Raw genomic sequence first — 19,858 nt, 5'->3', positions numbered from 1 at the left:
GTACACCGTGGATTAAAGGTATTTCTACTTGCTTTAACTGTGCCTCTGCCTTCTTTCTCCCTAAAAAGCCCTTTTGTATGCATCAGCGAGCGATCCACCTAATGGATTGACTTGGCTAAAAGATGGCCACCAGCATTTTTTATTTTTTTGGTTCACCTATTCACCCGCTGTGTGATCCTCCTCCTTTCAGCATAGCAACAGAACGTAGTAGCCTGCAGGCAAGCGACACAATTTTACAGCCTTAGCCCCTGCACTATCGCTCTAGGAATTGAGTACCATCACTATCTGGTGACATGCCTCATTACACATCTTTCTATCTGTGTATGGGTGGGAACACAGCAGGAAGGGAGGAGATGCATTCACTTTGTGAGGACTGTCCTGTGACAAGCTTCACCAAGTGTGCCTCTGAGCGCTAAGGGCTCTTTCACACTACAGGCAGCAGAGAAAAGGCTAAAACGCTGCGTTTTGGCTGCTGGCGTTTTCAAGGCGTTTTTAAGGCGTTTTAACGCCCATACATTAGTATCAATTGTAATGAAAAACGCCGCGGTAGGCCCAGAAAAAGTGCCTGGGAGCGTTGAAACGCAACGCTCCAAAATGCGGCCTTAAGTGTGAATGGTAAAATGAAAGTCTATGGACTTTCCTTTTACCTAGGAAAATGCCAACTTCGGCCGTGGCGTTAAAACGCCGAAAAAGCCCTCTGGTGTGAAAGGGCTCTTAAGCCACATACACTTGTATGAGGATTATCTGGGGCCAGGACTCTCTTCCTTGGGCAACAGCTTTAAGTCATGTTTTGTGCAGACGTGTCACTAGCCTAGAGGTTAGTGATGGGTCTGTTATTGTGGAATAGGGTCAACATGCAGCAAATGGTGGAGTGGCTTTCTGTGGGCGGGGTGGGTAGGAGAACAATGGGCATTGGTTTTGTTGGATGTCGCCAAAGATCTGGCCCATACCTTATTTGCTGTTCTGGCCAAGTTCAATCAAGTATAGGTGTTTTAGTGATGTACTTTTTCTTCCAGTTTAGGAAGTTAAGGCAAACATTCAGTGTGTTCAAACTGCTCTTGCAGAGATACCAGAAAAAAGTGTAAGAACTTATTAAAACGTACATGCAGGTGACATAGGGAATGGATCCTCGCTTGTAAGCAGTTTCTGCTAAGGTCTATTAGACTTTTCTCTGTGTGTGTGGTATGTATGTGTGTATACAGTATGTATGTATTTTTGGGGGGTACACGAGTGCAGGTTTTAGAACAATGTTTAATATTGTAAAGGTGGTAACAAATGCTCACATTTGTAATGGAGATTTTACGGTCTCCTTTTCCTCTGAAGAAATTAACTTTGAAAGCATAAGTCAAATGGATTATAGACGATTATATAATTTGTATTGGCTTTTGTAAACTGCATCACCATTTTACTGATTTAAAAAAAATATTTTAAAAATAAGTTAAAATGTAATTTGTTGTTAAATATTTGCTGAAAGCTCGGCTGATGTAATTGTAACGGGAAAGATTCATTGAGGAAACGGCTGCAATCCTTTGTAGTGTGAACCTACATAATGTCAGTACAAGCTACACATATTACATGCTTATTTTATATACCTTTTCTCCAGCTTCTGGATGACTTATTCTGATGCTTTCAGCAGGTTTCCAAAACTGACCTGCATGCTGACCTTTAGTAAATTCCCTACAAAGAAAGCAGAGAGTTTCTATTGTCACTTATCTGCTGCTGTTCTTATATTTCTCATATAATTAATTAGGCTTCTATTAGCACAAAAAGGACACTTAAAATAACTGAGAAAATTCAAGTTTTGCACTTTCTGTTGTCTTGTGGTTATCGTGGAAAAAGAAAAAGCAAAATTCTTATTTAAAGAGAACCTGAGGTGGGTTTGATAAATCGTATTAGGACACAGAGGCACGTTCTGTATACAATGACCAGCCTCTGTGTCCTTCCAGCGTTCCTCCCTTCACCCACCGCTCCTCCGCCTCGTGTATAGTGCGACTCCCTGCCTGTGTCCATTCCCCCCCCCCCGCCCCGTAAGCTTCCTACAATTGGCTTATGGAGGCGGGGAGGGAAGGGACACAGGCAGGGAGCCACACCATACAGGAGGCGGGGGGAGCTGCGGGTGAATGACAGGCAGAGGTAAATAATAGGCAAGCGACAAGCTGCGTGTCGCTAGCCTGGCAATTTTTTGACTGGGGTACAGCAGAGCCGGGGGGGCGCAGAGGCTGATCATTGTATACAGAACGTACCTCTGTGTCCTAATATCATTTATCAAACCCACCTCAAGTGCTCTTTAAAGATCTACTTTGCAAAAACAAAGGTGCATTTATTAAGGGGATTGCATTGAAATAGCCAGTCAGTTTTGTGTAGCAACTGATTTGTAATGGTTTTGCTCTAAGTTTGAAACAGCCTCAAACCTAATTGAACTATATTGCTTTATAAAGCGCCAACATAATCTGTGGTGCTGTACAAAGAAGCAAACATTTGGCTCATAATAATAGACAATGATATACACCAATATACAAAATACAGAGTTGGTACAAAATACAGAATCATATTTTAAACATTGTAACAACAATAGGCAAACAAAATGTGTAGGTTTTATTCACAATAGCACATTGTTTTTTAAAACTATAATGGCCAAAAACTGAGAAATGATCTTCTCTTTTTTTCCCATTAAAATGCATTTAGAATAAATTAGCTTTTAGCGAAGCGTACCACCCAAAGAGAGCCTAATTTGTGGTGAAAAAAAATAAGCTGTAGATCATTTCATAGTGATACAGTAGTTGTTGGCAAATAATGGAAGGAGCGCTGAAAATTGCTCTGGTCCATAAGGGGAAAAAATACACAGTGGTGAAGTGGTTAAAATGGCATTTTATTGATCAGGGGTGAAAATATCACACCTTCTCCCTCCCAGTCTAATTGGAGTATTGGCATGGAGACGAGAGATTTGTTTGTGATTGTTTCGTTTCCCTTGCATTATATACAGGTAGCAAATGTACTACCACACTTTTTTGTCACCATAGTTAAAATGTAATCACGGTTTTATTTTCTTAGGTAATCTACTGCTCATTTGGTGGAACCTCAAAAGGATTACACTTCAACAACTTGATAGTAGGCCTTGTTCTTCTCACCAGAGGTCGCGATGAAGAGAAGGCTAAATGTAAGTAAAGACAGAAATCTATACTTTGGTGGATTTGGATAAGCTAATGGAACACTTGGACAGGGGAAATGGGGGTGTCTGCATATGAATTGTTCAGACAAAGAGATATTTAGGTTTGCTTTTCAGTGTATGTTGTCATGACTGCAAGAAAGCAAGTTTGAATTCCTGCCTGCATAGTTCGGTGTAGACTGAAGTAAAGGTCATTTTTCACAACATTAAATTGTAAAATAGCGTATGTGTAACTGATACTGTGTATGCTGTCAGTTTTTATTGTTTTGTTGTTTTACCACTGATGAGACCATGCAAATGGCCTCTCTATCTTTAGATTTCCTGTTGTACTGGTCTGTCTGATAAATATATGTGCAGGCACACATACAGTAATTTCCAGATATAGCAAGAGAGACAAGCCCTTCAGAAATGACTGTGCCCACTTTCTGGAAGACCACATTATCCTTGCCTGTTAGATTGGGGCTATAAGTTGAACTAGCATTATCCTCGTGGAAAAGTTGAATTAATGGAAAAGCTTGTGATTGTTGCAGCAGAAATCCATAAATCAGTCATAGTGGCATGCAGATAAAGTAAACCTGAACTGAAAATAAACTTTTCATTCAGTTGCTAAACAGGCAGACCTAAAGATACTTTTCAATGCTAATTCCTTATTAGCGTTGTTTCCTCGGCCAAAAAAGTGTTTTGCCTTGTATTGACCATTCAGGAAATTGGGCTAAATTCACTTTGACTGCATAGAAACCACCTTTTTTGTTTTGTTTTTTTTGTTTAACACGTATTGTACAGGAAAACGGAAAGGAACTTCATGCAGTTTCTTAGTAGGACTATATGCACCTATGTTTCTATCACCATGTGGCACCTCAGTTCAGGTATCCATTAATGACACATTCTTAACAAAATGATTACAGTGAAGACCAGGTTACTCTCTAAATCTCAAATAGTTTTTTTTTGTGAGATATTGTTCAACTTCACCTTACCTAAGTTCTTGGGATTTCTGAAGTTGGGGAACGTAGCCTCCCACGGGGCCTTTTTAACCCATGCTGCAAATCACCCACATTCCCTGTATTCCTTGTAGCTAAGTGATGTGTTATTGTAGTTAGTTTCTCACCCTCCTGACAAAGGTTTCTAAGATGAGTGCTGCCTTGTGGGAGGGCCTGAGATGTATCTGCTAGTCTACCTCTGACTTGTTTTTCTCTATGATCTGGAATCTTTTATCCTAGGGCACGATGTTGGCAGGAGATAGTTGGTGCCAGAAGGAACCTGGAAATCTGCTAGGGGTATAGCAGAGCTGTTATAAGAACATTTTGGGCCCCATACTTTGCACTATTGGGCCTCTCTCGCTCCTCTGAGTCCCCACACCCCAAATATCAGTCTGCTAAAAAAAGCTCTTTGACACTGCCATTTCACATTAATAGGCAGGGATTACCCCAAAGAGAATTAAAGACAAAAAAAGACAAAAACTTATATCGCGCTTTTCTCCTGGCGGACTCAAAGCACCAGAGCTGCAGCCACAAGGACGCGCTCTATTGGCAGTAACAGTGTTAGGGAGACTTGCCAAAATGGCTTGCTTAAATGACTTGTTAAAGAGAAACTCCGACCAAGGATTGAACTTTATCCCAATCAGTAGCTGATACCCCCTTTTCCATGAGAAATCTATTCCTTTTCAAAAACAGACCATCAGGGGAGCGCTGTATGGATGATATTGTGGTGAAACCCCGTCCCACAAAGAAATTCAGAGTACGTACTCTTGGCAGTTTCCTGTCTGTGAACCTTGTTGCATTGTGGGAAATAGCTGTTTACAGCTGTTTCCAACTGCCAAAAAAAACATGCAGCAGCTACTTCACCTGCCAACAGTAAAAATGGCACCATGTAATATCAGAATGTAAATCAGGGATTTAAAAGATTTTACAATAGGCAAACACTGACTAAATCATTTATACATAATTATTGTAAAAAATAAGCACTTTTTTATTACATTATTTTCACTGGAGTTGCTCTTTAAGAGACCTGAGAAGCTGAATTAATTTTCCTGTGATGGAAATGTGTAGCTCTTCTCTTTCAGCTCCCCTAACTCCCTGTTTGCATTTTGAGATGAATCCGGCTTTACTTAGAAACCTACGGTAGAATGTGAAAGTGTTTAAAGAGGAGATCTACTGTGATATGTCCAGCCCCTTCAGATAAACTGATGATGTTGGGTTTGCATGCATTTCTCCAATCTAATCACAATGTATTTATTTTTTACTGTTTCAGATATTTTTAGCCTCTTTTCAAATGAATCTGGAAGCTATGTTGTACGGGAGGATATGGAGAGTATGCTTGGTGTTGTGGATGGTGAAGTCCCATTATCCCTTAAGAAATGTTTTTCTGAGGTATGTTTTAGCAATTTAATATTTTATATCTGTTCAATATCAATGCTGTATTTTTGTTTGGATTACACTTTTGATTTTTTTCTCAGTTACCTGTCAATGGGCTTGATTCACTAAGACAAATAGCATGCCTTATCAAAGTTAGCATTCCTTATCAAAATAGCATAGCGAACTTATGCCTGCTAATTGGCAATGACTAGAGCTCCACTCGTCCTGCCCTGAGCCCCTGCGGGTTCGTAGCACTCGCTATGCTACTCTGATAAGGCATGTTAACTTTGATAAGGCGTGCTATTTGTGTTATTAAATCAAGCCCATTCTCTATAAGCATGAGTACTTTTGTGGTACATTATTTTAGATTACACCAGTGAAGTTTTGTAGTGTTTAGAGACTATGATTTAGGAGAGCACGGAAGTTGGTCAAGGATCTTAAAATGGCCTGAGCAATCCAACTATAATAATATGTAAAGGCTGTCTATTTTGTCAGGGTGTGGCAAGTTAAATTAACTTGCCTACTGGAGTTGTTCCGTCTTCACGAAGGCACCCATCTTGATGCCACGTGGCTACATTTCAAGGTGGCAGTGAGTCCAGCATGTCCTGGCTACTGGTGTGTGCGGGAGATGTGGCGTTCTCGACCACTGATGCATGCTGGGGGTTTTTGCGGGCTTGGCCGTTGTGCTTACTAGAAGATGTAGTCTTGAATGCGTTTACATCTCTCAGCCGAAAAATGAAAAGACTACATTTCCTGCATGCACAGTTGCCGGGTACGCTACATACCCTGGCATGCATTGGTGGCTGGGAATACCACATCTCCCGGAATACACCTTTAGCCAGGAACGTTTCAAACTACGGCTGTGAGGCAGTAAGATGGTCACCTTCGTGGAGGCTGGGGCTCCGTAGAAAACCCTGGAGGTAAGTTAATTCTTCCTCCCCCCACAACATTTTTATATTTTTATAATTGAATTTGTATATAGAGGACAATGGTATCTGTAAGCTACAAGCTGATCAGTTGTGAATTATTTTTTTTTAAATACTATACAGTACCATATTGCATTATAGAGCAAAACTTTAAAGGAAGGAACCACAGGGTGGATGGTACATACCAAAAATGCACATAAAAGTATTTTTATCAAATATTGTATAAATTTTAATAGTATCAAACAACGTACAAAAAATCCTTAAAATTGCCCAAACCTCAATACCTGAACTACCCTATATCTACCACTAGGAACTTCCTACATCCATCCATTCAACATGTCATACAGAAAAAACCCTTGACAAATAGATGAGGTGCACCTCAATATGTGTCAAAAATGGTTCATATGGCTGTTTGTAAGAGTTCCTCCACGGTTGCAGAATAATGACAGTCCCCCTCTGAACAGCGACTGTATAGCAAACATATGCAGCAACGAAGTGTCAGCACAGACTAGTATCAAAGCAGCATTAGTCACAGCAGGAGTCATGCAAGTTTGAGCTTGGTTAAATGCAGCACATGTAGCCCATGAGTCTCCTCTGGATAGAGGATGCAGCAAGCAGTTGATGCAGCAAGCAGTTAAACAGTGGCAAATGGCAAAAGCATCACAACATCCGTGTCAGCTGAGCATCATAGGCACACTGTCAATGTACATTGGCTGAGTACATTCCGTACAGGCATACATGCCTTCAGCCAGTGAACAGCAGTCTCTCATCCAAGAATACCTTAGAAATGACGTCCTGATAGTAGGTTGCTGTGTGCTTGGTTAATCTCCAGAATCCAGAGTGTCTCTTGGCAATGGGGCAATATTGCTGTATGTAGCCCCTCAAGATCGTATGGGCCAGTGTGCATGGAGATAGTCCAAGTAGTCCGAGCAGCAGGAGAGTCGGGCAGACACGCGGTGACGCCAGTTATAGCCCCGACATGTTTCACGAGCTTCCTGCTCGTTTCCTCAGGGGGCGCGGCTCACCGCTCTATCAGCAGAATGACATTAAATGGGCCTAACAAACCAATCACTGAGCCGAGGGGCGGGACAGCCCGACCACGCCCCCCATCCATTGACGGCAACACGCGTCACTCCCCCAGCAAAACACACCTCCTGCCGCAGCAAACCAGCGCCCAGGGAGGGAGAGGGGGAACAACGCGTGCCAACCGCACAGCGCCGCACGGAGTCCCGCCGCCCAGGACAACCTGGGACAAGGCGGAACTCCGCGCGCACATACGGAGGGGGGCTGAGGCCGCGCCGAGCCGCCCAGCGACGCACAAAAACACACCACAAAGGTACAGAATAATATTCAAAGCTCACATATTCAATATAAGACCTGCAACATAGGTACAGTATACAAATAGATAAGCTATCAGAAGCTAACTAGACTGCTAAGCGAAGTATACACGCTGCAGCTAGAACGGCTAAACTTACGCCTGAATCTCCCAAAAAAACTAAGTAAAGAACAGTGTCCATTCACGGGTTCAGGGGAGCAGACAACAGCCGGGACAAAAGGCAGCCCAGACGATACAGGAAGATAAAGCCCCGGAAAAAGAGGGCAGAAAACACCCGCCAGACACCAAAATGCAGACAAAGAGATCAAACAGGTAAAAAAGATGCAAAGCCCTCCATCTCATTCAAACCAGGGGGGACTGTTGCCTTCAAATCAAAAATCCACCGACATTCCCTTTGCTTCAGCAATCTATCCTGGTTGTCACCTCTAATGGACCCATGTATGCGGTCCAACCCCACAAATCTCAAACCACTATAATTACCCCCATGGTTTTGTCTAAAGTGCTGGCCGACGGGTGCAGTGGAGTTCACACTTTTAATACTTTTAATGTGTTCCGATATACGTTCACGCAATTCGCGTGTTGTTTTGCCAATGTAAAAAGCCCCGCAGGGGCACATCAGCTTATACACAACAAATTTAGTGATACAATTAACATAGTGTGATAACCTCCACTGCCTACCGTCCAGAAGCAAGACAGACCCACCGACATACATATGTCTACAAAACTTACAGCCACCGCAGGTATAAGTACCAAGAGTCCGACAATGCGGCCTTGGACCATCAACTCCATCAAAGTGACTTCTAACCAAAGAGTCCCTCAATGAAGGTGCCCTGCGAAAAGCAACATTGGGTCTTGGTGAAACAAAGGGAGATAATTGCGGGTCATTGCATAAAATATACCAGTATTTGTCCAGAGCATGCGTGATCCAATCATGCTCGGAACAATATCGAGTACAAAACCTCGTCTGCTGATTGGTGGATCCAGTTATCTTATTTGAATTGAGTAGGCTGGCCCGATCACTATTATACGCTCGTTTAAAGGCCTGTCTAAGAATTGTCACTGTAACCTATTGCATTATAGTTTTAGTAATTCAAATCTAAATTGATGTAAAAGGACATGGTAGGGTTTAGGCATGATCGCTAGTTGGATTCTTTAATGCTGCGTCTTGATTCTTTTTATCTGTATAGTCTTATCGAAAATAAGCTTGTTCACTAAAGGGCGCCATTAACCATACAGTTCTTTTGCCAATTGATCATCTCTGATCGCCGCAGTAATTGATTGAAAATAATCTGTCATCCTGATTAAAGAGACACTGAAGCGAGAATAAATCTCGCTTCAGTGTGTCAAAAACCTGAGCGGTTCTTGCCTTTTTCATGATTGCCAACTCAGTAAAGGTCCAGCCCTTAAAGCGTTGCTATCATATAAATCCGGCATAGTGGGGTCTGAACCCTCTATAACAGTAATTATAGATTGACGGTATACCTTGAAATGAATCAGTGCACTCAGTATGTGATTTTATATAAAAAATTGTATTTGCTTAATCATACAGCATATATACAAAATATGAACAGTTCCAAGTAGTGTTTCCTTATTAACAGTATTCCATCTTATCAAGGCTTTAGAGCCAAGCAATTATCAATCTTCTAAGTACATTCAAAAAGTAATATAACGGTTGTGTTATGTAGAATAAGATCAAAAGTAGTCTCATCTGTATCAATAGCTGTGTATCTAGTAGCTGTGTAAAACTTGTAGTAATCTTCTTAAAGAAATAGCATAAAAAATAGCTTCTAAAAACTTCTTGCTAACATCTTAATAAAACTTAATGCTGAAAAATTAATAAAGTAAATCACCAGAATATTAAGCATATTACCCCTTCTCTGACATATCTTCAGCATCTAGAACAATGTGTGGGAAGGTAGCTTCTGCCTCATGTGTCTTCTCAGAAGATTGTTGGGCTTCTGCAAACTATGAGCTTTCAGCTTCTACTTTTATAGGGGTTGGAGGCAATATGGCTGCTTAATCTGGACTTTCCCTGGATCCCAGGTTCTGATTGGCTAAAGCTTTCGTGCGTCAATGCTTTATCATGTTTTGATTACCTAAGTCACAATATTATTGTTTATAAATTCCTAATTACCTTATCTTGTGGGAATTAACGTCATTTGGAGTGCTTGACATTTTGTTTAGGTCATTTCTGACGCACGTAATTAAAAATGGACGTCAACAGCCATCTTGTCTGTTGGCTGACCCAGACATGGAGACTAAACAATGTCATTCATGACGCATTTCTGATAAAGTGTTCCCTGTTAATTATGTTTGAATGTCTTGGTACTTTACCAGGTCAGATTGACACTAACACAGACCTGCAAGAGCCTTCAGCAATTTAAGGCTTATTAAAACATACAGGGCTTCTAATATACTTATTTAAAAATAAAGCTTATTATATAATTCTTCTTAAAACAATGAATCATATAAGGAATACTTACGTATTAAATCTTAATATAAAATCAATGTCTATATTTTTGTCTTTCTTATAAAATAAATATAATGTCCACCGGCAGAGGTCAGCATTTCATAACAAATAACAATCTATTAATAATGTTGATTTTATAAAAGTATGAACCCGCCAGATGGCATCATTGTCCTAAATACGGGACAATACAAAAACCTTGGAACTTATTGACATTCCAAAGGACAATCATAGTCAAAACATGGCATTATATTCTTGCTGGCTGTGATGGCCTTCAAGCCACTGAACATGTCAACAATTGTCTAGCTTACAAGTTGAAACAATCTTATAAAAGTTTTACTTTCTCATCTTCCACGGGTAGACTACAGATTTTAAATATCTTTCAGAGTAATAGATTCTATTATATAGGGTTTAACAATAACTATTTCTTTCTTTAGAAGGACTGTATTGATCATTAATATTTAGATTAATAATATCCGTGTGTAATAATTATTGCAGTAATGTTAATTTTAAACCAGCATTCTGTCTTACACATACTGTGCAGTCTAACCTTGACATTAACAAAGAATGTTTTGGCTTCTTGTAACCAGTACATCAACAATCTTCCAGCTTGCAAGTTAAAATCTTTTAAGCTTTACAGCCTGGAATATGCTCAGTCACATAGCAATATTAAAGAAGTACTATAAGTTTACAGTTCACATTGAAATTTTGCATAGAATATTAAAGCTTAAACCATACACTTATGACAGCTTTTTCCTGCATTAATAAAACCGCTAGAATTCTGACAAGTGCTTATATTCAGCAGGGGCATGTGTGCCCCTGCTAAAACGCCGCTATCCCGCGGCTTAACGAGGGTCCCTGACCCCCAGAAATCCACTTCGTTCTTTGCGGGGATCTCTTCCGCATTGAGGCAGGGCTAATGGCCGCAGCCCTGCCTCATGCGCGTTTGTCAGCGCGTATCTCCGCCTCTCCCCCGACCCTCTGTCTTCCTTCGCTGAGAGGGGCGGGGGAGAGGCGGCGATGCGCCGCTGATAGACGGCGCTGAGAGGCAGGGCTGCAGCCGTTAGCCCTGCCTCAACAGCAGCAAAATCTACGACCAAGTTGGTCGTAGATTTTGCAGGGGGGGATTTGGGGGGCAAGGGACCCCCGTTCAGCCGCGGGATAGCGGCGTTTTAGCAGGGGCACACATGCCCCTGCTGAATATAAGCACTGAAGCGAGATTTATTCTCGCTTCAGTGTCTCTTTAAACTGCTGCATTCTCGCTAGCCAATTTGATCAGATTAATGGACTCAATCTTTTTTTTTTTTTTTTTTTTTTTATGTTCAGATTGATCTGATCAAATTGGTTAGTGGAAATTTGGCCAATAATATGCGCACGACCAATCTTTTTTGATCCATTTCTTATTGATGGTACCAACCACTGCTTACTGGAATCACTCCAGGAGTCTTTTGGCATTGCTTTAATTCAGTTGTCTAGCCATCATAATTTGACTCTTGACAGTTACTCAGGTCCTTAAAGAGGATCTGTAACATCAAAAGATCCCCTGGGGGGTACTCACCTCGGGTGGGGAAAGCCTCCGGATCCTAATGAGGCTTCCCACGCCGTCCTCCGTCCCTCAGGGGTCTCGCTGCAGCCCTCCGTGAAAGATGACGTCAATATTTACCTTCCCGGCTCCTGCGCAGGCGTTCTGACGGCTGTCGGCTCCGAACTACACGGAAATACCCGATCACCGTCGGGTCTGCTCTACTGCGCAGGCGCAAGTTTCCGGCGCCTGCGCAGTAGAGCGGACCCAACTGAGATCGGGTATTTCCGTGTAGTTCGGAGCGAAATGCAGCCACAGCGCCCCCGCTGGAGCCAGCAAAGGTAAATATTGATTTTACAGTCTGGTCTGTCGCCAGCTGTTCGGAGGGCTGCAGCGAGACCCCCGTGGGCCAGAGGACGGCGTGGGAAGCCTCATTAGGATCCGGAGGCTTCACCCACCAGAGGTGAGTACCCCCAGGGGATCTTTTTGAGGTTACAGAGTCTCTTTAAAGTAAACTAAGCACCTGGATTAAAAAAAAACCCAAAACTATCAAACGCACGTCTACCTAATGGAATATCGTAAAGAATGTGGGATGTGGGGAGGAAAGCGTTTTATTACCTTCCTAGCTCTTTCTTTGTGGTCCTCCATTTTGCCTCTCCTGGATGCAGATTGACATGCCCACAGTAAGGCAAAGTGGCCCTGACCACCACAGTGCATGCTGGTAGATCTAGTCCATTAATGCATTAATACATGCATCATGGCAGCCGAGCCCAGATGATATCACCATGGACACTTTGAGCTGCGACAGGGATAGACCAGATGGGGGACCGCATACAAACTGGGAGCTAGGAAGCAGCACCCAAAGGTAATGAAATGCTTACTGCTCCAGTGCTCCTCCCCCTCAAAAGTACACACCATTTGCAAAAACTTCCTTAGGGGGGAGGTTCAAAGGATATATTTTTTGAGTTGTTCAGTTAACTTTCAGCCTATTTTCTTACAGCACTTCCTTTTCAATAATTGACTATCTACTTGCTAACTAATATTCTCACTCCAAGAACTGTGCCGTTATAATAAGATAGTCAGCCATCGTTGTTTAGTTGAGTTTATTTGTGAGTAACTTAATGTTGCTGAATACCTCAGGTCCTCTACCAGAGACATGGGAGTTTATGGCTTCGGCACAGTACCTTGCGTACATCATGAGGGCGCCTGGAAATTTGGGTGCCCAGAAAAGCCGATAGTAGATTATATGTAAATTTACGGGTATTCTACTATTACAGTCGAAAAAAACAATAGTAAAATATTGGTATTAAATACTGAATCACTCTAGAAACAAGCATGCAGCTAATCTTGTCAGATTTGACAAAAAATGTCACAATTATCTGATCTGCATATGCTTGTTCATGGTCTGTAGTTAAAAGTATTAGGGTCATAGGATCAGCGGAGCTGCCAGGCAACTGGTATTGCTTAAAAGAAAATAAATATGGCAGCCTCCATAATATATGTTGCTTTAGCTTCTTTTTAAACCTTTTCTGCATTTGTGTAGCATGATTGTTTTCAGCTGCTGATCACATTTGTTTCAACATGTACACTTGTTGCTTAGTCCCTTTGTGAGATTACTCAGTTCAATTATATGATGCCTCCTGATTTAATAATCACTTATGTGTAGATGTGCAACTCAGCACTAAAATCCAGCTTCACTCGTTTGTTCTGCACTAATCTTGTAACACCCATATGACACATACAGTACTGAGATTTTTCTTTTTGAATATTCTGCATGTATGATGATTTATTGATTGCAAGAGACTACAATTTTCTCACATACTGTAGAACTGTCAAGTCTTGTTAAACATCAGATCAAAGCCCCAAGCTGCTTATTGCCTTTGTCAGACCTGACCTTTACTTAATTTTTACAGGGAAATTGCTGAAAAAAATACTGCATCATAAAACTGATGTACACTTTCTTAGAGGAAATGTTTATAAAATACCATCAGTTAGCCTATGCAATAATGTCACATTTTATATGAAATCTTTTAAATGATAGTAAATTGAACTTAACTGGCCTTATTTACTTAGGCAGAAGTAACGTGCAAAGTTCAATAGCCATTAGCATTGATTCAAGGAATTCTCTGAAGTCTACCGATGAGACATGATTGCAGTGCTGAGTTGTTTTTTTTTGTTTTTGTTTTTTTTAAACAAAAAAGGATTTTAATGAAGTGCATCAACAGTTAACATGTTCTATTACAGACAAATAATAACGTGAACATAATATTCAACTGGAACCGTGAATGACAAAGGATACAAAATTATGAGTACTTCATGGCTTTATTGCACTGCAATGTTGAAGAGTCACATATCACAGAGTTCTGAGTTTTGTTAAATATAAAATTATTAGGATGGTTAGTGGTAATTTTGGACATGCCTTGATGACTAGGACTATGAAAATAATTTTGCTTTGTAAACCAGGTATTTCCTCTATTCAATCCCTGCAACAGAACACAATCCTGTTTAAACATTATTCCTGTTGTGCTCTTATGAGGTCCCTTTTACACTTGCCTTACCCTGTTTTACCGCAGGATAACACAACATCAATGCAAGGGGACTTGGCACACTTATGGTGTCTCTTCATTCCGGAAACGCCTGATCCGCCATTAAACTATTGCAAAGTCAACAGCGCATTTCTGTTGGACTTCTGTGGCGGCAGAAGTAATGCAAGTCAATGGGCAACACAGGAATTTTAAACATGTTGGCGGCGGTGCACATGCGCAGAACGACGACTGTAAAACTGGCCTAATGGCTCTGTCCGAATTTGCATAATCCTGTATTAACTCAGAATTATTTGCGACTATTTAGCCGCTTATTTAGCACTTTATGCGGATTTGATTTACTCAAGCTTTGTTCCCCTCAGACTATTTTCACTCCCACTGAAATTAAATCACAGCTAGACCGTTCCAGCTTCTTACTGGAATACTTGAACAGTATTGGACAGTCTGGTCAGTACTTAAAGGTTGGGGTGTCTTTCTGTCTGCTGACGCCTAGAGAGTGATCATCACCTAATCTGGTTGAATGAAATCGCTAGTCTGTTGGTACCTTGTTAATTCTGCCACTATGTGTCAAAACTCTAAGTGTCATCTGTTTGAAAAGCAAGCATTTGCAACATATACTATGCATTTTCAAGGTGGTAAAGTGCCTACTGTTTAAAGGGACACTGTGGAGGGGTCAGGGGAAAATGAGTTGAACTTACCCAGGGCTTCTAATGGTCCCCCGCAGACATCCTGTGCCCGCGCAGCCACTCACCGATGCTCCGGCCCCGCCTCTGGTTCACTTCTGGAATTTCAGACTTTAAAGTCTGAAAACCACTGCGCCTGCGTTGTCGTGTCCTCGACCCCGCTGATGTCACCAAGAGCGCACAGCGCAGGCCCAGTATGGTCTGTGTCTGCGCAGTACGCTCCTGGTGACATCAGCGGGAGCGAGGACACGGCAACGCAGGCGCAGTGGTTTTCAGACTTTAAAGTCTGAAATTCCAGAAGTGAACCAGAGGCGGGGCCGGAGCAAAGGTGAGTGGCTGCGTGGGCACAGGATGTCTGCGGGTGACCGTTAGAAGCCCTGGGTAAGTTCAACTCATTTTCCCCCGACCCGCCCTACAGTATCCCTTTAAAGGATTTATTGCTGACTTGCTTACTTGGTGTACTTATTCTGTTGATAGATGTCTGGAATGCTGACACAGTGGCCCACTGACCATTCTTGCATGAACTGATACAATGAACATAACTTGCATATCACTGGTGCTTAACATTTTAAAGTAGTACTTGGAAGTTGTATTCAAATAAAGCATAAATGATTCCAAATGATTAAGTTATGGAAATACCCAAAAGCTGTAGTTGGATAAGTTGCCTAATTCTTAGATTTCAATTAGTAGTTTCTCATGCATTACTTTAGTGCATTTTAGCTAAACCATGAGGAAAGTGCTACTGTCGTGCAGATAATTGTGTCAGTCAGTTATACTTGCTGGTTATTTGCGTGACTTTTAAACGACACAAGTGTCCTATGCGGTGAACTATGTTCATAGATTTGATCAAACTGGTGAATATATAAATTAACAGTTTGGATTGCAAAGTGCTATCAAAAATTCTGCAGCTAATAATTATATTTGAAAAAAAATATTTTATAAGATCTAGAGAATAATTGTTGCGTCAAATAAAACCTCCTGGTTGCTTCAGTTTAACTTTGAAATCATTTACATGTATAGGATTTTATCTAAGGATATATTAATGACAAGCAACAGATATTTGTTAGTGTGATAACGAATTAACTTTTTTTTTTATTATTTGTTTTAGGGTGAAAAGGTGAACTACGAAAAATTTCGAAATTGGCTTCTTCAAAATAAAGATGCATTTACATTTTCTCGATGGTTACTATCTGGTGGAGTTTTTGTCACGCTCACAGATGACAGTGATACTCCGACTTTCTATCAGACTTTGGCTGGTGTCACACACTGTAAGTCTTTTCTGCATTTTTTTCCTTTTTTTCTATGTGCTTTACAATGTTATGTTTGGTAGCTTTTCTAGGTTTCCTTCACCACCATCAATAGAAAACGTTTAAAGCCTTAAGGTGGCCATACACTTATAGATTTGCAGCAGATTTGACCATCCGATAGATTTCTGCCAGATACCTGTCAAGTCGAATCTGACAGGAATCTATCTGATGTGTGCCACACACTAAGAACAGACTTCCAATAGATTTCAGAATGAAATCTATTGGAAATCTATAGAAAATCGATCTAAATGCATTATTGGACCATTAGATCCTATGCACCTCTATGGGCCATCTATCTGCTTCCAGCAGCAGATCGACCTAGATTTTCCATCCTGTCAGATCAAATCGATCAAAATCAGCCGCAAATTGATAGATTTGATAGAATCTATTTCTGATTGATCGACCGATTCCATAGTATCGATCAATCGATATCTGAAATCGACCAGTGTATGGGCCCCTTAAGTTCAATCTTCTGTTTAATGCAGATGATGGTCAACTAACAATGCCTGACCGAGTTCACCTCCCATTGCTGAGATAAAGCAGTGCCTTGTAGCCAGCTCCAAGTATAGGTCATCTGTTACTCCTCAATTAAATGTTTATTTAGGTGGATATTGAGTCTGTTATTGGGAATGGGGGGGTGGGGTTGTTTAGGTTGCAGCTCTTTAATTAGTCTAGTGAAGGTACTGAATCTGGCATCTCCTTATGCTGGGGATACACGGTACGTTTCTGTACCGTGTATCGAGCAGCTGATCTGGCCAGCTGATAATATTCAGCTGGTCCGATCACGATCTTTTTTTCTGAAGGAGCTGCGACCACTTTTGAAAGACCGAGTGGGGACGGGCTTTCCCCACATGCCTATTTTGAGTGGTTCCCTCTTGAGCAACCCGTACTTGTGAGTATTATTACTCTTACCCCTAGACCATTTATCCAAAGATAATTCACCATTGGGGCTCACAGTGTCTCTGTGGTCTTTTTGTTTTTTTTGTACCCACCACAGCTTCCAATCTGGCTACATACTTGTGCCAGGTGTGTGACTTAGACCAGTATATAACATTAATACAGCATGTACCCCTTTATGAAAGATGTTTGCAGAGTGCTTCCAACTGTGAATAATATCACCTCAAGTACCTCTTCACAGATATATAGTTGTTAGGAGTACAGTATTCAAGATTTGTGTACAAATGTTGTTCTGATATTCCTTAAAGCGGACCCAAACCAAACTTTTTAATTCAAAATATTTAGTTGCACCACTCTGACACATACAAAGATAAATAAACACTCCTTCAAGCCTATGAGCATTTCAGTGCATGCTTTTCACCCTTCTCTTTGCATAACTAGGGTTATACTGGGGGCAGCCATTAGCAATTCCTCCTTTGCTGGACACCATCTACTCCACCAGTTTGCCAGATTCTGTCCCAGCAATTTGAAAGGAAGGGAGGCGTTTCTCCAATAAATGTAAAATATTTTATATTTGTCATAATGCAGCTGAAAAGGGCTGCTATTTATTATAATTTAGAAAATGTATTTTATTTCTGAAGTCTTGTATTTTTAGTTTAGGGCCACTTTAATGCTTTTTCCTTAAACCCCCCCCCCCCCCCCAAAAAAAAAAAGTGCAGTAGATTGACTATGGCAAATTTAAACACCCTGAAAATAAATAAAAACCCTAAGATACCCCCATGAGGAAATGGACTACTCCAAAACCTGTTGGTTCTGTCACAATTTTACTACCTTCTGAAAGTGACAGCAGCATAGGAGAAAAGTACTTTGTCTCATTTTACTCTGGAAGAAATGTACTTCTTATTTGAATGTATTTACATGCATTTTACATTTAAGATTTTCACGATAGAGGTACTTCATATCATACATATGTTCTAGCTTGCCTATACTGTACTTTTTTTTTTCTTCAATTTATTTTCCTCTTTCAATGTCCTAAGGACCTTACCTTTTTTTCTATTTGAATTATGAAGTCCTACTTTTTTTTTTTTTTTTTTTTTTTTTGTGCCTATGAAATTTTATTTTTTCATATACCATTGTTTTATAGTTGTAAGAATTTGTTGCACTTTGTTTTTTTTTAATCTGGAAGTTTCACATCATACTGACTTTTTTCTAATTTTTTATATAATATTTTGTAATCCATTTTGGATTTAGGGGAGAGTCCAGCTGGCTATGAAAGGGTTTCAGCAAAATGCTTGTTGGCAAGCCAAACTGAACATATTTTTGCTAGTGGCGATATGGCTGTTAGTTGGTGCTGTCTTTTCAGACTTGGATTCTTACCAACACATAAAACACCTGACAACTTTTATTTTCCCTTTAAAATGAAAGATTCATTTCTTAAACATCAGGCTAAGATTCAAAAAGCCATTAATTATTAACAGACGTAATTGAAGGTTCTTGCAAGTAAAGGAGATAAGAAGTTTGCTTTTAGTTCACTGAATGCAGTTTTCAAAGGTCATTAAAAGCAAAATCAAACTTAGTAGTTGTTTGAGGTGTATATATAGTTAGATATGTATGTGTTCTCTCCCTCTCAAAAAAGCTTTATTGGCAGGACCAATTACATTTAGCATTGCCAAAACATTAACATGGGGAGGGGGGTTGTGGGAATAAGGGAAGGATATAGGGGGTTGGGATATATAGTCCATAGGTGTGCGGAGGAAGTAAGGGACAATGTGGGGGACTGGGAAATACAGTCCATAGGGGGTATTGGGGGTGTACAGTCCATGTGGTATCATGTTCCTCTCAGTTGGTGGCAGGCAGTGATATATCGGGCAGCTATTTGCATGGTTGTTTCCTCCTCCCTCAGTAGGATGTAGAGTTTCCTCTCCTCATCTGTGGAGGTAAAATCATGGATGTGGTCAGAGAGTCTCTGGAAGTGGACAGTCCTCACAGGTGCGTATTTGCTGCAGTGTAGCAGGAAGTGGGCCTCATCCTCCAGGACCCCCTGTTCACATTGTCTGCACAGTCTCTCCTCCCGGGGCTTCCATGTCTGTCTGTGCTGCCCTGTCTCTATCTCCAGGTTGTGGGCGCTGACACGGTACAGGCTCAAGGCCTGTCTGTCTTTGTGGTGGTGTAGCCTCTCCAGATAGGGAGCCATTGTGTACTCCCTCTGAAGTGATTGGTAGACAGTGAGTTTCTGGGAGTTCTTTATGTCACTTCTCCATTCCTCTATGTATCGTTCCTTGCAGCTTTCTATAGTCCGTTTTATTTGGGCTTTTGTCAGCCTGTGTTGGTGGTCTTGGCTGGGCTGGCTGCTGACGCTTTGCTTGAGAGTGCGTGGTATGGCCTCACCCCCATGGCTCAGTGAGGCTTTATGGTGGTAAGTGCTGGGGCTGCTGCTCTGTATATGTGCCCAGTATGAGAGCGCCCTCTGCTGGATAGTCAGCCATAGTGGGAATCTGCCTAGCTCTGCCCGGCAAGCTGAGTTTGAAGTGCTGCGAAGGACTTGGAGAAGATACTTGCAGAACTCTAGATGGAAGATTTCTGTTGGGCTGGAGTCCCATTTTGATTGGTCAAGGTAGGTGACCGGGCCCCATACCTCACTGCTATAGAGCAGGATTGGG

General features: G+C 41.2%; 1 protein-coding gene across 3 annotated transcripts in view; it reads left to right on the top strand.

Annotated features, from left to right (window-relative positions):
• USP32 (ubiquitin specific peptidase 32) overlaps nucleotides 1-19,858 on the top strand; it is a 244,139-nt gene that overhangs the window by 78,978 nt on the left and 145,303 nt on the right. For all 3 annotated transcript variants that reach the window (XR_011026247.1, XM_068268724.1, XM_068268723.1), the window contains exons 3-5: nucleotides 3,052-3,157; nucleotides 5,414-5,532; nucleotides 16,103-16,262. Coding sequence is in view for 2 of the 3 variants with exons in the window: in XM_068268724.1 (XP_068124825.1) it covers nucleotides 3,052-3,157; nucleotides 5,414-5,532; nucleotides 16,103-16,262 (385 nt within the window). In the remaining variant the exon portion in view is untranslated. The remainder of the gene's footprint in view (nucleotides 1-3,051; nucleotides 3,158-5,413; nucleotides 5,533-16,102; nucleotides 16,263-19,858) is intronic.

The sequence above is a fragment of the Hyperolius riggenbachi genome, chromosome 2 (assembly GCF_040937935.1).
Source record: "Hyperolius riggenbachi isolate aHypRig1 chromosome 2, aHypRig1.pri, whole genome shotgun sequence".
Taxonomy (NCBI): Eukaryota; Metazoa; Chordata; class Amphibia; order Anura; family Hyperoliidae; genus Hyperolius; species Hyperolius riggenbachi.
This window is presented reverse-complemented; position numbering and strand designations above follow the sequence as displayed.